Source organism: Sceloporus undulatus, chromosome 4, assembly GCF_019175285.1.
Source record: "Sceloporus undulatus isolate JIND9_A2432 ecotype Alabama chromosome 4, SceUnd_v1.1, whole genome shotgun sequence".
Taxonomy (NCBI): Eukaryota; Metazoa; Chordata; class Lepidosauria; order Squamata; family Phrynosomatidae; genus Sceloporus; species Sceloporus undulatus.
This window is the reverse complement of record NC_056525.1, coordinates 59,365,972-59,385,032: the sequence shown is the minus strand read 5'-3', so window position 1 is coordinate 59,385,032 and position 19,061 is coordinate 59,365,972. Positions and strand designations below refer to the sequence as shown.

The following is a 19,061-nucleotide window of genomic DNA, read 5'->3' as shown; positions in this document are numbered from 1 at the left end:
CATTTCTCTGTGGGAAATACTAATGCTTGAAAGCTAAAGAAAATGTTAGTTATTCTTCCAAACCATTTCTAAAGAGTGTGAGGTACAATTGCATCATGTTCTGTTGGTGGTCTTCCTGCTGGTATTCACTGTATGAATATACCACTGGACTATATATACCTTTAGCCTAATCCAGCCTGAGCTGTTCCTATGTTTATAGGTAACGTCAAGATTCCTACTCTTTTATAACTGCTGTATGAAGAAATATACCTCACAGGAGTCTGTGAAAATATTTACCCTTTCTAATAGAGTTCTTTCTAAGAGAGTTCTTTACTTGAATTCACAGGCCTGTTGTTTAAGTGTTGTGAGAGGGATGGGGGTGGTGGCCATTTTTCAATTAGGAAACCATATACTCATGCAAACAAGAATGTTAAATTGTTAAAACAATGTCAAAGAAATTATTGTATGAGCTTATTGTGTTGCTGATTTAATATTACTAAGTGCTTTCGAGTAAAAAGTCACCAATTGTTTTCCTGCTGTGTGTAATGTTAATTATGCAGATCTATTGAAAACACTGTGACATTTTGAGTTTACTAAGGTGGGGAAAGTGAAGGAACAATACAAGAGAGTGACAGCAGGCTGGGATATTGGTCCTGCTAGTGAACAGATTTAAAAACAAAGTATGCATGTGAAATTGTTTTGTTCCTCCACAAGAGGGCAGCAGATATATTTCTCTGTGTCATATGTAGAACACCAGGGCTTACAAAATTTAGGAGTTTGTTATACTGAGGGTAATTTTGGCATGAAAGAGAGATTGAAGTGCATTTAAAGCATCCTGCAAATAAAGTAAAAATGGTGAATAATTGTGTGAATGATTATCACACACAATTTGACAAATAAAGTGATATCGGAAATGTATTGTGGCTGAAATCCCAAAAGTAAAAAGATGTGTGTTAATGCTTCTTTGTGACCACTTTAATGGCGGGTTTCATATGACGTCATGTGAAACTGTTTCACATAATTATGTGATTTTTCCAGGATATTCATGGGATAAACTCCCAATCTCCTTTGGGTGATAAACTCCTTACAGAATAGTCTCCTGTTTACATGCTTCACTTTAGGTTAAATGCCATTAACATCTGTGAGGAGAAATGGAACTTCTCTTGAAATATCTCTCTGCTTAATCTTTGCTTTCCTTTGTTCCTGATAACTTAGATCCTAAGGCTGCTCCCACTGATCTTAGACTCAAAGTTGTAAACAGCACAGCAGTCAGCCTGCAGTGGAGTAGAGTGTATCCGGAAACCATCCAGGGACAGCTTAAGGAATACAGAGTGAGCACAATCAAAACCAAATCATTTCAACTATTAATACAGCTAACCTCTGGCACTAACAATAACTAGTCATATGGTCTATTATGCATTGGGGATGACACAAACGAACCAATAAATTCCTAAGCAGCATTAAAGACTTTTTTTAAAAAGTAAACAAAAACATACATGGGAGCCAGCGTGGTGTAGTGGTTTGAGCATTCGACTAGGACACAGGGAGACCAAGGTATGAATCCCAGCTCAGCTGTGGAAACCCACTGGGTGACTTTGGGAAAGTCATACTCTCTCAGCCTCAGAGGATGACAAGGACAAACCCCCTTCTGAAGAAATATGCCAAGAAAACCCTATGATAGTTTTGCTTTAAATTGGAAACAACTTGAAGGCTCACAGCAACAACAAATATATACATACCGCTGGAGGAAAAGTACCAAATCCAGAATGGCAAGGTACAAATATTAAAGTCCCGGAGCCCTAAAATTCTTCCTCATAGTATATATTTGGTCTCACTAGAGAACAGTTGGGCAGCAGCAATCCACCAGATGTGTTTTGCTTATAGCTCTCATCTACCCTGTCTAGCATAGCCTATGGGGATGGATTATGGAAACTGTAGTTCAAGAACATCTGGAGAGCCACACCTTCTCACCCCTGCTCTAGAAACTTGTATCAGTCTCTTGGTTACATTGTCTGCCATTTCAAAATAGCCTGACAAATGTAGCTTCCTTCCAGAATCCCAAGGAAGTAAATTTTTGAGATTTTTATTGAAGTTATTTGGCTGAAGGAAGAGATCCCTGAAAGTCAAAGTAGTTCTACCATTGGTCTTTCTTCCTGTAGGTGAGCCAATCTGAATTTTGTTTTAGCAGTCCTCAGTCCAATATTCTGAGGTTGTTTTGTACTTCTCTCCTACATAGGCTTTTGAATGCTCATTGACTTCTTGCTGATCCAAACAATGAGTTTGCATTCAATTTTGAACTGAAAGCACAAAGGATCTTTGTTTCACAGATAGTTTTTTTAGGGGGGGAGCACACACACATTTTCTCCTTGTTTATTGTTAGCTTTTCCCTTTCTGTGCAATTCTACTTTTTTAACCTGTTGTTTGTCATGTATATGATTGTAGCAATGAAAAAAATATTCTGCTTTCTGGGTGAAAACATACTTTCTGGAAGCAAGAGGAGCCATGTAACTTTCTGATTCAGAGAGCACAAGACAGTGAACCAGGGGCACCCTCCCCATCATATACAAAATGCATGCTATACAGACTAGACACCCCTATTTATGACCATCTGCTCAGTCACTTATAAAGGAAGGTTCCATGTAGCTGCTCCCCTGTGATGCCCTTTTTACTGACATTACAGACTAGGCTTCTTTCATCATGCTGAAGATCACAAATTTGGTTTTCAATGTGGATAAGGAAAAAGCTTCTGAAATGATTTCCCCTGTGTCATCCCCTGTGTATATTTGGCATGACTTATTAATCAGAGGTGTTTCCAGATGAGGCATTTATTGAGAAATTGTCCTGTCTCTTTCAGAGAAGGTTGAGAAGGTTGTGTGTTTCATTTGCAACCCTCCCATGATTTGCCATCCCAGATTATCATCCTTTTTTTTTTCCTTTCCAGAGAAAATCTGTTAAGGAAGAAAATGTATTATAACTGTAAACTGTTATCAATTGGTCACACTAGGAGTTCTCTGTCTGGATACACATGTAAATATGAATATTCTGTTTCAGTTTAATAAGAATTTAAACCTGTGCTAACCATGAGAAGGGGTGACTTTAAAAAAAACCAAGCAAACTTATTCTATCTGAATATCATTTTTTCTTTTATTGTTCCTTGCAAATACACACACACAAACACACATACAAACCAGCAGCAAAACACATACAGTACTTCCAGATTTTCTTGAGAATTTTCTTTGATATGGTATATATATATATATATTTGCTTCTGGGTTTTCTGTTTCTTTATAGAGGTATAACTAGAATAAATAGAATTCAGAGTCTATTACTGGCTGTGTTTGAGCTGGGCAAATTAAGCCTTCATTGCTTAACTACTAAATAATTAATGAAAGATGGGAGAGAGTATAATGGGAGGACTGAAAGCCTTGTCATTTGGGGAAGGGTTTGTCATTGCTTTGTTTGATTTTGCCTGTTTGGTCTTGACTAAGCCAATCATCTTTCCTATATCTCAGCTTTCCCATCTTTAAAATGGGAAATAACAGTATTGATTTGCTCCTTCTTTGTGTAATGGCTAGTGAGCTTGAACTAATCCTTGTGTGACATCATGATTTTGTTCTTGAAATCCAATAACACCTAAATGGGAAAAGCTTTACTTGCCTTACATGTTTCTTGAAGGCTTATTACTGGAGAGAAAGTAGTTTGCTGAAGAATCTATGGGTCTCTAAGAAAAAACAGTCTATGGGTTTTATTGGAGACCGGACTCGGGGCATAGTGTCCCGGCTGTTTCCTTATAGCAACTACAAGCTGGAGATGGTTGTAGTCAACGGGAGAGGTGATGGGCCTCGAAGTGAAACTTTGGAGTTCACAACACCTGAAGGAGGTAGGTTCCTCCAACACATTTACCCAGCTTCTCAGAATTCTGTCTTTTTATGTGTGAAACAAAGCAAAGAGGAATTCTGTCAGTCTCAGGCCTGACTCCTGTGGTTAATCCTGGCAACTGTAGATGCATTCAATCAATGGAATTTTCCTTTCTGTTGATTCATAAGTCAACAATTGATTTAATGGGTCTACTCTAATTGAGTTTAACCAACAGGATTCTGCTATGAAAGCATTAACATTTCATGAGTTCTATAGAGCAAGGGCTGACAGAAGGCAGATAGCAATATTCTCAATGATTTCTGAGTGATTTGCAGTAGATCCGCACATATCTCTGGCTCTCTGTCTAACCACAGCAATGACAACAAAAACCTTGCTGTCCCCTAAATGAAACTGCTAAAATGAAGGACCCTTTTGAGGATACCAGGAGTGGATGTCTTTATGAAAAGATGGTATTAGCATATGTGCATAAGCACTGTATTCCTTGATTTAGGAAAACAGGAAGCTGCCTTTGTAACAGATCAAATTATTAGTCCACCTAAACCAGTTTTATCCACAACAGAATCAAAAGTTCTTTGGTGCTCCAGAATTTGCTGGGCTGCAAAAACCCAGCATACCTAGCTAACATAGCCAAGGATGAGGAATCCTCAGAGTTCAGTGCAATAATATTTGGAGGATGGCATGAATCCCACCACTATCCACAGTAATTGGGAGTATTGTCTGCATCATTGATTCCCAGACTCTGGCCTTTCAGCTGTTTTGGACTTCAGCTTCCAGAATCCCAGACTGTTGGCCAAGATGGCTGAGGGTTCTGGGAGTTGAAGTCCAAAATAGCTGGAAGGCCAGAGTTTGGGTATCACTGGTCTAACATTGCTCTGCTTTTAAATGCACCAACCCATCTTAGAAACTAAAGGTTGAACCTGGGCTCTTTTGAATGTGCTTTGCCACTGAGCTTTGACTCAGGTATTTATGCATTCAGTTGGTGGGGTTCTAGTAAAAATAAATAAATGAAGTCATCAGCATATACACAAATTTTCATTTCAGTGTACTTACCTAATGTGCAAGAAATACCTAGGCTCCTTCTGCTGCCACCATAGTCCTTCTTCCTCCACTGGAATAACATCAAGGAATAGCCCTGAGGACTGGAATTGGTTGTTCCAGTGAATGTCATTTTGTAACATTAGCCTCTTTTCCCCAGCTTTACACTCATAATGTATGATTGATTATGCTAGACAAATGAACTGAGTGCAAGCAGAAATATCTGAAAAAGTGCCAGGAAGGATGAGCATGACACAGGGCTCTGTGACACCAGATTTGTTACAAGTTCTGCTATTTATCTGCCAAGTATCCCTGTACAAGTCTTTCCCCATTCATTCTCTCTTTAGTGAAATAAGGCTAATGATAAGTGTCATCTCCATACAAAGCAATAAGATATACGCAAAGCTTAGAGTTTGCTGTAATTACTACCTAACTACCTTCAAATTCCATCTAGTTTTCAACATGCTCAATGGTGGATTTTATTATAAAGCTCAGAATAGTGCCTGTATTTGCTTTCACAGTTGGACACAGTGATGGCTACATTTGCTCTGTTGTATCATTCCAATCAAGCGTGCTTTCATAAGTGTCAGAGTGTGTTATAACGCTAGGGATTCTTGAAACCACAGAAGTGTATACTCAATACAGCTATAATTACTATAATATTCTTTGTTAAGAATTCCTTGTACTTCAGAAAACTAAAAAAAAAACAAAAAAAACCCAAAATCCAACATATATATTTGCCAATGAAACAAACTATTGGTGGAACGGTTTATCCGTTTTGATAGAACGAATTTATTCTTTTCTCTGCAGCCCCCAATAGCCTGCAGAATCCTTCAATTGGGAGGGAGTAAGGGGAGTGAGATATCCCTTTGTAGAGTAGACGTCTACTCATATAACATTGGATGGAACCCCCAATTTTTCTCAGTTGAATTAAGTCTGCCCATTCTGTAGCTAAATTCTGAAATTTTTATATACAGACTAGGTCTGATATTTTTGATATATCATCTAACACAGTGGTTCTCAACCTGTGGGTCACGACCCCTTTGGGGGTCAAATGACCCTTTCACAGGGGTTGCCTAAGACCATCAGAAAACACATATTTCCGATGGTCTTAAGAACTGAGACACCACAATTTTATGGTTGGGGGTCACCACAACATGAGGAACTGTATTAAAGGGTTGTGGCATTAGGAAGGTTAAGAATCACTGATCTAACACCTTGCCCAACCTGGTTCCCTCCACCTGTGTTGGACTGCGACTGCCACATCCATAGCCAGTGTGCTCATTAGGGAACAGGCTAGGAAAAGATGAATTAACACTGAATAGCATAGTAGTTTCAGCATAAAACTCTGAAAAATGCACTTTGGCATGGATTTTTTAAAGTACTCTATCTGTTGAACTGTAATGAGTGCAATCTGGAAAGATTAAGCATATTTTTGGATGGTAACATGTAGTTTCTATCAGTTCACTCTTTGAATATATCACTTAAAGTCTCAGGAACATAAATGCATCACTCCATATGTATGCTTTCCCTATGTATAATATACAAAAATAGTCAAAACACCAAGGCTATGCATAACCATCTACTTCTAATGAACCTACCATTTGAGTTTGTGCTGAGGCACACATAATTGTTTTGCTTCAATTGTACAGGAATTAAGAATATGAGTCTGGATATTTAACAGGCTGCCCATCTCTCTCATTTAGAAGCTAATGAACTTGTGTTCATTTATTAGTCCTAGAACAAACCACTGCATCTGTGGAATCTACATAAATGTTGACCCATTACATTCCTGTTGATTTGCTGAATGTACTCTAAGCTGTGACTAACAGTTGGATTTAGCTCATTGTAATTAGTAATGAGAGAGAGAATATTAATGGCAAAAATGCTACCAAAAATAAGAAACTGAATGAATTGAACAGGCAAGCTATTTTGCTTGATGCCCAGTGGCCAACCAATTTATGAACTACATGCAAACCAGCACATTCTTTGTCCTTGGGCAGCTGTGGTGTCATTTTCTCTTTCAAAAGCCTAATAACAGATTAGATCTTGATCTCCCATCATCATCCTAAGGGTGCTTCTTCCCTATATTATGCTGCAGAGTGGGCAAGCATTAGATTTTTAAAAGTTTCTCTCTGATTCATAGCATAGATAGATTGAAGGAATGATACAACATGTTCCAAAAATATGCCACAAATCTATTTCAGAGCCTTATCTATGTATTTAGCAGTCACTTTATAGGATAGCAATTCGACCTCAATAGTTTTCATTTCTTAATGCCTTAATTTCTTAATGCCTCCAACACAGTTGTCATTCCCTTTTAAATCTCATTGATGTTGATGGGGAAATGTTATACGCATAACTGCTGCTGCAGTTTACCAAAGGCATGCAGCAGGGAGAAGCTGCTGCTGCAAAATGATTGTTCAGAATTGAGATGGTGTCATGAGGCTGAATACTGTCATGGGGCTGACTTAGAGACCCACTGGAAAGAGCACTCATCCCCCTTCACAGGTTGATGTTCAGTGGCCTGTCCACAAATGCCACAGCCCCTCATCAAGTTGCTGCACTGTTAACTCTTCTGATGAAATCAGTGGAATTTTAAAAGGCATGAAAGCTACTGAATACAGAGTATTCCAGTTCCTATTCTGATATATTTGTGCATTTTGAGCCTAAGAATCATAATTGATTGTGATGAAAGGGAGTCTATAATAATGAAAGTAAGCTGACTAATAAGGTGCAATTTCAAAGTGCTGTTGTAATTAAATTAACTTAGTCAGAACATATGTACAATTTAAGGGGGTTAGAACTGGTTTTAAAATTCTAGATTAACTGTATTTGATACCATTAGAGAGCAGCACCATAAACATCTCCATGATTTAATCCATTGAATCTAAATTTGAATGCCAAGGTATGAAGCAATAGTGTAGATATTCATGCCGAATTCTTACATAGCTCCTATCAGATTCCCCATGCTCTTAGCATCCCACTTTTCTATGTGCCTATTATTTTGACCAACCTGTCTTTTTCCTCTTCTTTTTCTCTTGGACCCATCTTTTCTTAAAGTACCCAGTATTCCAAGGTATTTCAGAATTCGCCAGCCAAACCTGGAAACAATAACTTTGGAGTGGGAGCACCCTGAACATCCCAATGGCATTCTTATTGGATACACCCTTAGATACCAAGCCTGTATGTCCTGTGTTTGTTTTTCATTTGTTTGTTTTGTCTCTTTAATAATCAGTTATTTGAATCTCTTTGGGGTTGGATCTAGTGCAGAAGTATTTGTAAAGAGTTACTAACAGATTCATTCCCAAATACATATGACACATATTCTTCCTGGAAATTTCTAGCATCAGATTCAGTATTGCTTAGGAAGATATTTCCAAGAATGTGGGAGGTTGGAAAGGATAACTTTTAAAAAAACTGTAACAATTTCCCTTTATAATTTATGGTAAAATAGACCCATTTGCCCATGTATACCTTCAGTCACCTGAAACATCTTGTCTGTCAGCCAAGAAAGAAAGAAAGAAGCTTAATTCCTACCTATCCCCTAATCAAGAAAATGGAGCTCAACAAATCTCTTACTTTGAGAGTGGGAACCTTTGGGCCTCCAAAGGCTTTGGGCTTCAAGGCCAGAAAGCCCCAGCCAAGTTAATTGGTGGTAAAGGATGATACATCCCTGACTTACTTGAATGCTGCTATAGGACAAGAATGGTGTATTATCTCTGTGCTGCAAGGTAGTTAAATGTTTAGTTGGAATTTATCAGGTTCTTCCTTCTAAACTACCCAACTAAAAATAGTCCCTTAAAATTAACACGTATCAATACTGGAAATTCTACTAGGTTCTATTGTAGGATGAGAGGTGGTAGAGTGTGTAGCATGACATGTTTCTCAAAACAAGACTGAAGCCTACACAGCCTGCCTCTCTCTCCAGTTAACGGATCCAAAAGTGGCAGAACATTGGTAGAGAACTTCTCTCCTAATCAGACAAGGTTTTTACTCCAGAGGACAGACCCCATATCCCGCTACAGATTCAACCTGCGTGGCAGGACACAGATTGGGGAAGGTGAGCCAGCCACAGGGGAATCACCACTTCCACTGAATGAAGGTAAGTAAAGCCAAGATGCCCATAAGAGTTTGGGATCAGAAAGCTGTGCCCTGTGGAATTTGAGATGATGATGATGATGATGATGATGATGATGATGATGATGATGATGATAGTATTCTGGAATACATACAGAGCTAGATATAAACAAAACCTTCCCCTGTTATGACTTGAGTAAAAATCCTTTCCAGCCATTCATTCCCCCCTACGCAGTGTAGATCTCTGGGACACAGCCATTGTTTGTTAAATGTTTTTGAGGACTACTTCTGCAGTTTTCCCAAAGTCTGTTGGGGTGTTCCCATGTTACTCTATTTAACTTCACATGGAATAGCAGGGCAGGTTTGTAGTATCTGGCCCCCACTGCCACTGTTATTTGCACTACTAGACTCCTATCCCCATGTTTTGAGAAGATATGAAGACAGGAACATATCCTGCATGCATGAACATGATTGGGAAACATGATCCTGTGGGGTTATAGGTCACAGGGAAGGGAGTCTTGGCATATGGATCAGACCCCTCTCCAGATTTTCCCAGCTGCCACAGTCCCATGCCACACAATGCTAATGTTTATGCTTGAGAAACCCCAGTAGGAGGTTACTATCCATAGTGTCATCTGTAATAGTTGGGGCATAGCGGTGGCACTGAGGGACAGGCAATACAAGTGGCTCATGCCTCCTGTCCTGTACTTCTCTGTCTCTTACCAATTATTACATGCAATGGGGATATACGTTGCAACATATGTTGTGGCACTTACAATAGTAGCCAGTTCCAGAAATCCCATGTCTTATCCTTTGTAAAATGATTTGGCATACTTTTTTCCTATTATGTGATAAGACAGGTTTTCTTTATGTAAAGTAGGTTTAAAAGGCCATTGTGTTTCAAAGGAAGAGGTGATGAAAAATTCTAAAGCAGCTTTTACTCAAAACTTCTCTATGGTATGCTGTAGCCAGCTTTTCTTTACGCTTGTATAAAGTATTTATTCCAGTGCAAAATACTAAAAGAATGAGATCCTTCATCAGATGTCTTCAAATTATTTAAATGTATTTCTTTCTACTTCTGACCAAATTTTAAAATAGCAATGAGATCCCACATGTTAATATTTCCAGCTTGTTTTATTGGTGTTAAAGTCAGTATTTGTAAAGGGTGATGGATTTAGCCTCAGTATTTTTTCAATAATGAGTGTGCTGCAGAAGAGAAGTTTAGAATGTATCATTAATTTTCTGTGTAGCTCTCAGACTGTTGGGTCATTTGGGCATGGAGTACATCTTTATCTGAAAGGTTGTTTGAAGTTTAATTTCAGTAATGGGTAAGCACTGATGAGCTGCTAGTTTAAGCAGTACTAGTAATTTTCTTTCACTCCCTCCCCCTCTCTTTCCAAAATGTGTTTATGATATGATGGTATCCAGTACCATCAGCAACTATTAATGTGCCAGTAAGAGTGTGTTTGATGCCGTTGACTAATTTGTAAAGTTTTGTGATTGCCTTTATAAAAAATTAATTGTTTTTCAATACTTTTCTTGCCTGGAAAAATTATTGCTTCCTAGGATTATCATTTCCATTACCATGATGCCACTTGCCATGTAATTTCAGATTTTAAGCAATGTTCTGTTTCACTCTTTCAAATGAGAAAATCAATTCAAAGTTCATCTTCTATTTTGTTATTTTATTGCCATAGCATTCAGCATTGTTTTCTAATCACTGGCCTTCCCACTTGTAACTTGGCTTCTTTTTTTCCTTTCAAAACTTGATATGTTTAAAAGATTATAACTCATCAAATTAACACTACATAAATCAACAGGGAAGTGCTGTTGACCCCAGTTCCTCTCCACAAACTAAAATTCTTGACCTCTAGTCAAACATAAAGGAATCCTATTCTAGCTTGAAGCTTCCCTAGCCTTAAATTAACTTTTTCAGGTTTTGCATGCTCTTCAGCTTGGCTCAGCCATTTTGGACACACCCAGGATTCTCCAGGTTGGTAGGCACATCCTTGGAACGATGGGGTGACTTTTATCCAGTTCTAACCTTGAGCAGTGGCACCCAGATTGCACTATGTCCCATAAGAGTAGCCTTTTTAGCCACAGTTGGACAAATGATTACACCACTGCTTGTTTTCCAAACCTTCCCCTTAGGATTTAGGTAAAATCTTTTTTTTCTTCAATTTGTGACATGAGATAAACAGTCTCCATTTAAAGACCAGCAACTTGTTTTAAGAATAGGAACAGATTTCAAACAGGGTGCTTCTTTAAAAATCAGTGATTGAAAGGCAGTGATTGACTGCAAAACAGAGGCTTCATCATAAAGATTTCCCCTCCCCAAAGTCTGCTTGGTCAAGTCTTTTGCTAACCGTGAATAAATTTGTCATGATCACTTTCACACAAATTATAGAAGTGATTCTGAGAGGAAAAAACAGTCTGTGGAGTAATAGTTTGAGCATTAGACTACAACTGAAGAATACTGTTTGATTCCCCATTCGGTCATGGAAACCTACTGGATGATCATGGCTGAGTCACATACTTTCAACCCAGAAAACCCCATGATAGGCTCACTTTAGGTTATCCATAACAGAGGCTTCATCTTGAAGATCTCCCCTCCCCAAAGTCTGCTTCGTCAAGACTTTTGCTAACCGTGAATGGGTTTTTCATGATCACTTGCACACAAGTTATATAAGTGATTCTGAGAGGGAAAAACAGTCTGTATAATAAAAAAGACCCTTGCAATATTGTTAGAACTTTGTATTATAAGAGAAAGTCAGAGTCCATCTTTTCAATTTCTTAAATCATTGCTTTTGAACTGGACAAATTCTAGAGAAAATCTTTCAAGATTTAAGAGAGAAAAAAGGTGACCTCTGCTATACAGTCTTCTATGGCAACTCTGACCTTTTAGAAAGCTACCGGGATTTTGGTGGCTTCCCCATCTAATTACGCCTATTAACATGAAGGATCTGGATGTTAAGGACAAAAACTCCCACAAATCACCAAAATAACTACCATATGAACAGGAGAGCTTTTCAGCTTTATTCACAGAACAGTTGGCTGAGCAAGTAAAAGACATTTTTGGAAACCTCACTGCTAGGGAGGTATATGGCAGTCATCACCTGAAGGAGAATAGCAACAAGGGAATTAAAGAAGTACTCCATGTTAGCAAGTGATTACCTTTATTCAGAGTCACTAGTTACTACAGAGAGCCAGTGTGGTGTAGTAGCTTGAACGTTGGGTTACAACTCTGAAGAATACTGTTTGATTCCCCATTCGGTCTTGGAAACCCACTGGGTGATCATGGGTGAGTCACATACTTTAAACCCAGAAAACCCCATAATAGGCTCGATTTAGGTTATCCGTAAGTCAGAAACAACCTGAAGACACTCAACAAAAACAAAGGCCCTTTACAGATGGGCCTTTTAGTACGTACTCTGTACGTACTACAGATGCCCGGGGGCGTCTCTTTCAGACGGCCCCAACCCTAGTACGTACACAGTACGTACAAAATGGCAGCACCCATTCTACATGGGCGCCGCCATTAGGACATCACGGCCGTGCCGCCTCCAAACAGAGCAGTGCGGACGTGACGTCCTGGCGCTGTAGAAGGGCGCCTGTGGCGCCCTTTCCGTGGCACTGGAAGGAGCTCTGAAACAGAGCTCCTTCCTGGGTTTGTGTCACTGGCGCAGCCTTTACACGGCTGCGCCAGCAACACAAAGGAGAAAGGGGCCAAGCGGCCCCTTTCCCCCCTTCCCTGCTGTGTCGAGGTGTCCTTAGGGCTTGAAGCCCCAAGGACACCCCTTTCCAGGCTGCGGGAAAGCGGCCTTTTGCTGCTTCCCCACTGCCTGGAAAAGCAGCGGATCGGGGCTTCAGAGCTGCCGCTGTGGCAGCTGAGGCCCCGATCTGTCGGGGAAAGGGGCGGGTACAGGCCGCCCCAAAGGAGCGGTCTGTAAACCACCAAAGTTACTATCGATTAATGGCACTTCAGATAAGGCTCAGAAACAGGACACTGGTGTCCCAGATAGGACTCAGAGACAGAATATTGGAAGAAATTCAGGAAAATCTAGAGATTCAGTTGGTTATCAGCATAGAAAGTCTATGCCTCCTCATCATAAGACATACCATCTTCTAACTTCCCTTTGCTCAGTGCTAGTCAATGTGGGGGTCAGGTACAATATATATATATAGAGAGAGAGTGCAGTCAATATACCCATACTATCAATAGCTATTTTTGCTCTTTACTTGTGCACTTGATGCAAAGGATGAAAACAACCATATAGACATAGGATCATTGCTGTGCACTACTAGCTCCATAGACTATACCTCAGGCCTAATATCTGATTTCCTTGATGCACACAACTCAGCATGAGGTCTTTATCAGACTTTCTGGACAGTTAAATCTTAGAGCTTCCTTTTGCTCTATTTCAATGGTATGCAAAGTAGAAAGTCTGTGGACCAGTGTTAGTCCATGGGTCATTGGCTGCCAGCATGCTGCAAGTTTCTAGGAAAGAGAAACAAATGTAGGCCAGTGAGCACAAATATCAGTCTCTGACACATTAGAAACAAAAATTACCAGTCCCTCACATTAACGAGTAGCAGAAGCTCATTCTCTGACCAACCAATAGCAACCCCCCCCCAAAAAAAACCATGCTTGCTTGCCTGCAGTAAGAAGAATGTTTATTCAGTTATTATGATGAGTAGAAAAGGATTGTATGCTTATTGGAAAAGGGAGTGAAAGAGATAACATAAAGTAATCGGGGAGAAGGAATAACCTATTTCACCCTTTACTTTTTTAAAGCAATCATTTTATTCACACTTACAGTGATTATATTTACTTCTTTTATTTGAGTATTTGAAGGTAAAGGATGAAAACAGCCATAAGGGGATAGTAGCACTACGGCGCTCTACAGATTTCCCCAATGCATATAGATTTGCATGAAGTCCTTTTCAGTGTTTATGAGCAGAAGACAGTTGTGACCCTAAATGAGTATGTTTTAACAGGGAGAAAAATTGTAAAAAAAAAAGGGGGGGTGGGTAAGACAGAAAGTAAACCAGTGAAAACAATATACTTTGAAGTCACTAGTACTGTTTTTATTGGAGATTTTCTGAAAAGGATAGTATAATTATTGCAGTGTCATCTGTTGACAACTTGAATTTTGAGCATGTAAATCAAATTATGTACCGCCTTAAAGAATCACAGTTCCAACAAAACAAGAATTTTTGGTAACCCAGAATGCCTTGTTAAAACAGAACATCCCAGATGTGTATCAAGCAATTTCCCAGCAAACTGGCTTTATCAAGTTTTGCCTGTGGCAGAGACTTTTTCCTGCTTTCCATGAGCCAATATTTTTAGCCCTTAGACCAATTATCTATAAAGACTTGGAGTGAGTGACAAGCATTTCGCAAATCAGGCTTTTTTTGCTAAATTGATATTTTTTCAAAAAACTTTTTTGTTTTAGGAAGAACCCCAAAGCAGAAAGTGTTCTAAACTATGTTTTTTGAGGTGCTATGCATTTTTTTCTTTCTGAAAAAAGTTTCAAAAATAGATTTCTTCTTCCTGAACAGGCATATTTCCAGAAATACCATTCATATAGCATTCTTGTATGTTTATGATGCATTTTTATAAGTTTATGGAAGGAAGTCTACTGTGCAGTAAACCCTTCACAAAATTAAAGAATCACTCCATGGCCTTCAACAAGCAAGTTATAAATATATCCTCAGAACCACTCACCTTATATGCTAGATAGTGGTTGCAGTGAGCTTTTGCTGTGTCCAGACTTGTTTGCATTGCTATCGTCATGGTATAAAAATAAAATACAGTAGATCTCTAATAGAACAAGTGAAACACTAGTTTTTAACTTTGCATTTATAGCTTAAACTATTTTGTTTCTCTTACATGTTTCAGCATTGCCTTGTTCACTGTGTTCTTACCAAACTTTTTTTCTTTTGAAACAACAACAAAATATGTGAGTCATTTAATGCCTAGTATTCATAATAAATTTTATGTTATCTTAGACATTCACCTAGACCATTATGTAAGTTTACTTTATAAACTTTTTATCCTTTCCATTACCTGTGGCCCTTCCTTGTGATACCAGGCAACTGTTTGCACACATGTCCCACAGGGTCATCCACTGGAATTGCTGCTGTGTCAAATCACTTCCTCTGAGGTCAGAGTGAGGCACCCAGCATTGATCACATGGCTGGGTGCCCCATTCTTACCCCAGAATGAGCGACTTGCCATGCCAGCAGCAGCACTGGGTGGCACACTGAGACCTGTTGTAAACCACTTGGCATCACAATGAAGGACTCTGGGAAGATCCAAAGCAAAAGGTGACTCCTTTAATACCATGTTAAAGAGGATATATGGATTGTGTGATGCTGAAATGGTTGAACATCCAAACAGTTTGCTGAACCAGGGATTGGGCCATGTGCCATCAGGACTACTTACCGTGAGGACAAGGGGAGGACCCTTGCAGACAACCCCTGAGGTGAAATGGTCTAAAAGCTATTAGCAACTGTGCATAAATATTTGTGGAAAATTAGAGATTGCTTCACATTTTATGCAGGAATTAGAGAAAAAATACTTTAAGATACTAATTGAATAGTGATCTTTTCATAAAATAAAAATTACACCACAAATTGTAGAAAATGTCAAAAGGTTTTATTGACTCCTATCTCATGCCTGCTATGCCTGTTTTGGTTGTGTTTATTTCTGTGCACGCATAACAAATCCATGGAAGCCAGTGTGGTGTACACTATAACAGAAAGGATTTGACTAGAATTTATTTGTTTTAATGTATGCTAAGAGAGGAGTGCTTTATAGAGAAATGAACACAAATGTGCACAAAGGTAGTCTTTAGAATTATATATGTCAGCAGTAGAGTCAAGCAACATCTGAAGCTGTTGGGAAATGCTTTGATCAGGATATGGAGTACTATATGTTTTTGAAAACAAAAGTAAGCATTTGCATATATCTGAAGAAAAATGCATAAAGGCTGAATAATTTTTGTTGGAAATTGGATATCTTTTATTTGGATATCATTTAAGAATGATAGTCAGATGTACTTTCAATGGCTCAAACCTGTCCAAAGACCGATCTTCATGATTCCTGTGTATTGTCAAGGAAGTTTAAATATTCTATTGGTGTAGTGGGCATTCTAAAACAGATGCGTCTTGTAGCCTTCATATCCTACTGACTTCAAGAGACGAACTGGGCATGCATGATGGCCCTTTCCTGTCACCTCTCTAATTAATAAATGACCCTCAGTAGGGAAAAGCCAGAATGTGGAGATTCATGAGATAAAATACGCTTTGTGAAATATCCGTCAAACCAAGTGAAAGTTCACTAGCCCTCAGGGAAGGGAAAGTGAAACAAAGCTGGCTCTTAACATTCTATAGCATTTCCAGAAAGCCCTTGAATTCAGTGTGGTCTTTCTCGCTTTATTTAATGGGCTGTTGCTTTATATCTCCCCAGTTTCAGTATGTGGGAAAAACATTTCTTTGAATACACATTTAAAAATGAATTATTTCTCATTCATCTTTAAGCTGGCAGGCTCTGGGTATATTGTATGTGACACTTGCCAAAAATTTTATCATATACCTATTCTCACACTATATAAAGAGCATAAATTATGTTCTGTCTGGCAGATGCCAGAGATTATCTTGCAACAGGGATTTTTGTACTACTTTGACTGCTGGAGCAAGTTTGTGGCGCCAAACCTGGATGCTTAAAATTTGCAGAACTGCAGAGGACAAAGTGGTGGTGCATTTAACATTTTGTTTCTCAGTACTATTTCTACCAATTTGAATTCTGGGTTTGTTACATGTTGGCAGCTGTTCTATGTAATGTTATTAATTCTCTGAAGTAGCCAAAGAGCACATAACTCAAACATTCATTTTTTACAACCAAATCTAGACTGGAAATGATTTTTAGATGATCAAGGCTGCATTTAGACATAACAAATTAACATCTGTTGGTACAGGAATTAATCACAGTGAACTTCAGGCTCAGTCATTCTGTCCTTTCTCTTTGGCCTCATTCTTATAAAAAGGGAGAAATTAGAAGTTTCTTCTAACTTGCAGCAAACAGTTGTACATTTTTTTCCTAATGTACTAGATTATGGTTCACACAAGTCATTATTTACAATCAAATTGAGATCCTAACTCACCGTGGGATTCTGTTAAGGGATTCTTGTTTGATTGCCCATTATGTTCCCATAAGCCTTAGTTAGTTTGCTACATTCCCAAACAAAATGGCAAAGCATGGTTTGCTGTAAATTAGAAGTGGAAGCCACTAGTTTTTTCCCCTTAAGTGTGAATGGGAGGAGGAACCAGCCAAGCCTAAGGTCTGTGGTGGCTCACTATCATAACAACAAACCAGGCTTCTTGTACATGTAAGTTGTTCAGTTGTTTATATTTGTATTTACATTTATATGACCACAGTAACAAAACCTACTGTATATACTCAACTACTGTGGAGCCTCTCCTTACGCAGGGGATCTGTTCTGAACACACACACACCCACATAAGGCAAATTTCATGTAAGCAGAAGCCTCATTCAATAGAATGGGGCTTTGTGCCCGTGACGGCGCGGCACACGCGCACCACGGGCTTGCGCCCTATTCATTCAACTGCAGCGCGGCTTCCATGTAAAGTGGAAGACATGTGTGGTGCACCCGCATATGGAGCGGGCGCACTGTATAGCTTGACCTCATGTATAAGCATAGGGCAAGTTTTGGGGCCAAAATTTTGGATTTTGCTATGACCCATGGATAAGTCAAGAGTAAAATTTAGGGTATATAGCAAAAGATCCAAAAGATGAAGCAAAACAAAACAATGTCAAAGAACTTACAAAATTCCAGCAGACATAACTCTTTGTCCTTATTCTTAAGACTGGATGGAGGAGAGAGCAGAGGGGGCGGTGCTTCACATATTATACTCTTGCTTTTCACCAGGAGATGGTTCCTCCTTTTAAATAAGAGTTAAGATACAGTACTTATATTGACACATGGATAAGTTGTCTCAGGTTTTTTGAGGACAATTTTTTAACCTAAATTTCTAGCCCTGTACATGTGTATATACAGTAGTATTTCTTCCAGACTATTGTGTTCAAACAGTAGCAATTGGTATAATATCAATATGTATAATATTATTAGTAATCTTTTTACAGTATATAACCAGTACTATAGAAGAAAATGTTAAGGAAAATGCAACATGGGACATACAGTAGAAGAAATAAAACATGTATGTGAAAGTCACAATGACTAAGCAAGAGCAATTAAGAAGCCACACAGGTGAAAAAGCTAATGTAATTTAGGCGGCTTGAATGCCAAGGACAGAATTATAGAGTGTACAATTGGAAACACCTGAGATTCATTAAGTGTACAAGGTGAAATGATGAAATCCTTAAGTATGGGATGAACTATGTGAACCAATCAAATGAATGTACACGCCCACTGGGTGGAAACTGACTAATGGGTGGTGTTTAACAATGGCTATAATAATTGCTATGTTTGCCTATGTATTTTGTGGAGTAGATTGGGTAGTTGGAGTATTGTGGATAGTTGGAGTGTTTTGGAGATTGTGAGGGCATATAGTATTTGTATATAGTAGAATAAAGTAGATCTTTTATATAAGACTACTGAGTTGTCTGGTGTCTTGACGGAAGATACAAGAGCCAGCAGGATCCTGGAGAAGTTTGGAGACTTCTGAGGAAGAAGAGTGAGAAGGCTTGGAGAGTTTGTCAGGGTCTTCAGTCTATTCTCTGAAACCCTGCTGCTTTGGAAGAATAGCATTAACCACTGACCAAAGCTGGTCAGCTCCGCTGCATAACAAGGTGGTGAGTTAGAGCCAGAGGTGAAGAGCTACAACTTCCATCATCCCTGACAGAAAAAACATACAACAAATAAATGGGCAAGGCAAAGAATAAAACAGATTATATTACCAAGTGGGGAAGGGTGCTGATTTGTACACAGCCCTGTCAATACATGCAGCTGCATAAAATTTAGTGACATTAAAAATAATTTATGCATTTTTGTCAGAGAGGAGAAAGAAAACGTAATAAGAATTTGAATGTCCTGGCCATTTAA

General features: G+C 38.9%; 1 protein-coding gene across 22 annotated transcripts in view; it reads left to right on the top strand.

Annotated features, from left to right (window-relative positions):
* Window positions 1-19,061, top strand: part of NFASC (neurofascin) — a 275,421-nt gene that overhangs the window by 207,888 nt on the left and 48,472 nt on the right. For 20 of the 22 annotated variants that reach the window (XM_042462334.1, XM_042462336.1, XM_042462352.1 and 17 more), the window contains 4 exons: window positions 1,195-1,310; window positions 3,655-3,859; window positions 7,957-8,079; window positions 8,825-8,998. The exons of the other annotated variants lie outside the window; for them this stretch is intronic. In XM_042462334.1, coding sequence (XP_042318268.1) covers window positions 1,195-1,310; window positions 3,655-3,859; window positions 7,957-8,079; window positions 8,825-8,998 — 618 coding nt within the window. The remainder of the gene's footprint in view (window positions 1-1,194; window positions 1,311-3,654; window positions 3,860-7,956; window positions 8,080-8,824; window positions 8,999-19,061) is intronic. 22 annotated transcript variants of the gene reach the window in all.